The sequence below is a fragment of the Loa loa genome, assembly GCF_000183805.2.
Source record: "Loa loa unplaced genomic scaffold supercont3.2894, whole genome shotgun sequence".
Classification (NCBI taxonomy): Eukaryota; Metazoa; Nematoda; class Chromadorea; order Rhabditida; family Onchocercidae; genus Loa; species Loa loa.
The window spans coordinates 1-1,184 of NW_018111072.1; the positions used below are offsets into that span (position 1 = coordinate 1).

At 34.5% G+C, this 1,184-nt stretch overlaps 1 protein-coding gene across 1 annotated transcript; it reads right to left on the reverse strand.

The window, feature by feature from the left end:
• Positions 1 to 895: 895 nt before the first annotated feature.
• On the reverse strand, positions 896 to 1,111 carry LOAG_15837 (hypothetical protein; the record flags this gene model as incomplete). Its single annotated transcript, XM_003151324.1, has 1 exon — positions 896 to 1,111. A coding segment is annotated over one exon (216 nt), but the record flags the coding sequence as incomplete, so codon positions are not given.
• Positions 1,112 to 1,184: the final 73 nt, after the last annotated feature.

Below are 1,184 nucleotides of genomic sequence, written 5' to 3' on the forward strand. Positions count from 1 at the left end.
CAGCAGTCAACTCGTAGATTTTCATATGGAAATTCAAAGAAGATAATGTAATCACAACTTCAATCCTTGCACTTCATTACTGAACCTAAGTAAGTGACTTTTTGGTTTTAGGTCACAAATCATTTAAAACAATTGCTGAAAAAGCTTCGCCCTCCACTATTATATTTTTCGGGTTTTCTAAATGAATACATTTTCGATGAACTGCTCTAAAGCACCATATTCATCACTAGTTTTGATACTCTATGCAATAATGATAAAGGTCCTCTCAGTCCTAATTAGGAATATTAAAGCTTCGGGTTCAACCTTCATTCCATTAACGGCGATTCAAGTAAAAGCGACTTACTATAGTGCAATTTCACAATTTGACTTCGGGAAATCTGACCCTTTTTCTCATTTTTTGCTCTCGAAAAATCAATTATACGAAAAGTCCAAAATGTCGTCAACTAGTCCTCTTTTGACTAGTCGCACATATATTAGTTCGCTTCATCCGGACCTCACAGAAGAATATAAATCTGTAAGAAACTAAAGCCAAAATTCAGTTTCAGGTTTCGTATATCATGAAATGTTACAACGTATTCCTTATAGTTTTTCATTTAAGCATAACTGTTCAGGTTTAGTGATGGCGGCGGTAATACTCAGCCGCATTAGGTTTTTCTTTGTGTCTGATTGAAGTATACTTTTAGAAAAACTTTCATAAGTAAAAAAGAATAAGTGGATCATTCACAGGAAACATATAGTAACTTTCTGAATTTTTTCACAGTAACACTAACCAAGCACTTGATTTTTCAAAACTCCTTAAAAATAAAAAGCAAAAGTTAAAACTGATGATATATGAAGCCAACAACAAGGAAGTAACGAGAATAGGCAAATTCCTTAGATCAGTTACCGAATGAAATTAATCTTCACACAGGGTCACTTCGGTCTCTTCGGGCACTTCGGTCTCTTCGGGCACTTCAGTCTCCTCGGGCACTTCGGTCTCCTCAGAGACTTCAGTCTCCTCGGACACTTCGGGTTCATAACATCGTTCGTATAAGTAGACATAACCCAATAATTTTGGTGGATTCTGAGATATAGCCACCTTTTCATCATTGAAGAGATACCAGTTTGAATCCTAAAGTTAAACCATTTTTATCGTTTTTCAGGATATTCATATATATATATATATATATATATATATATATATA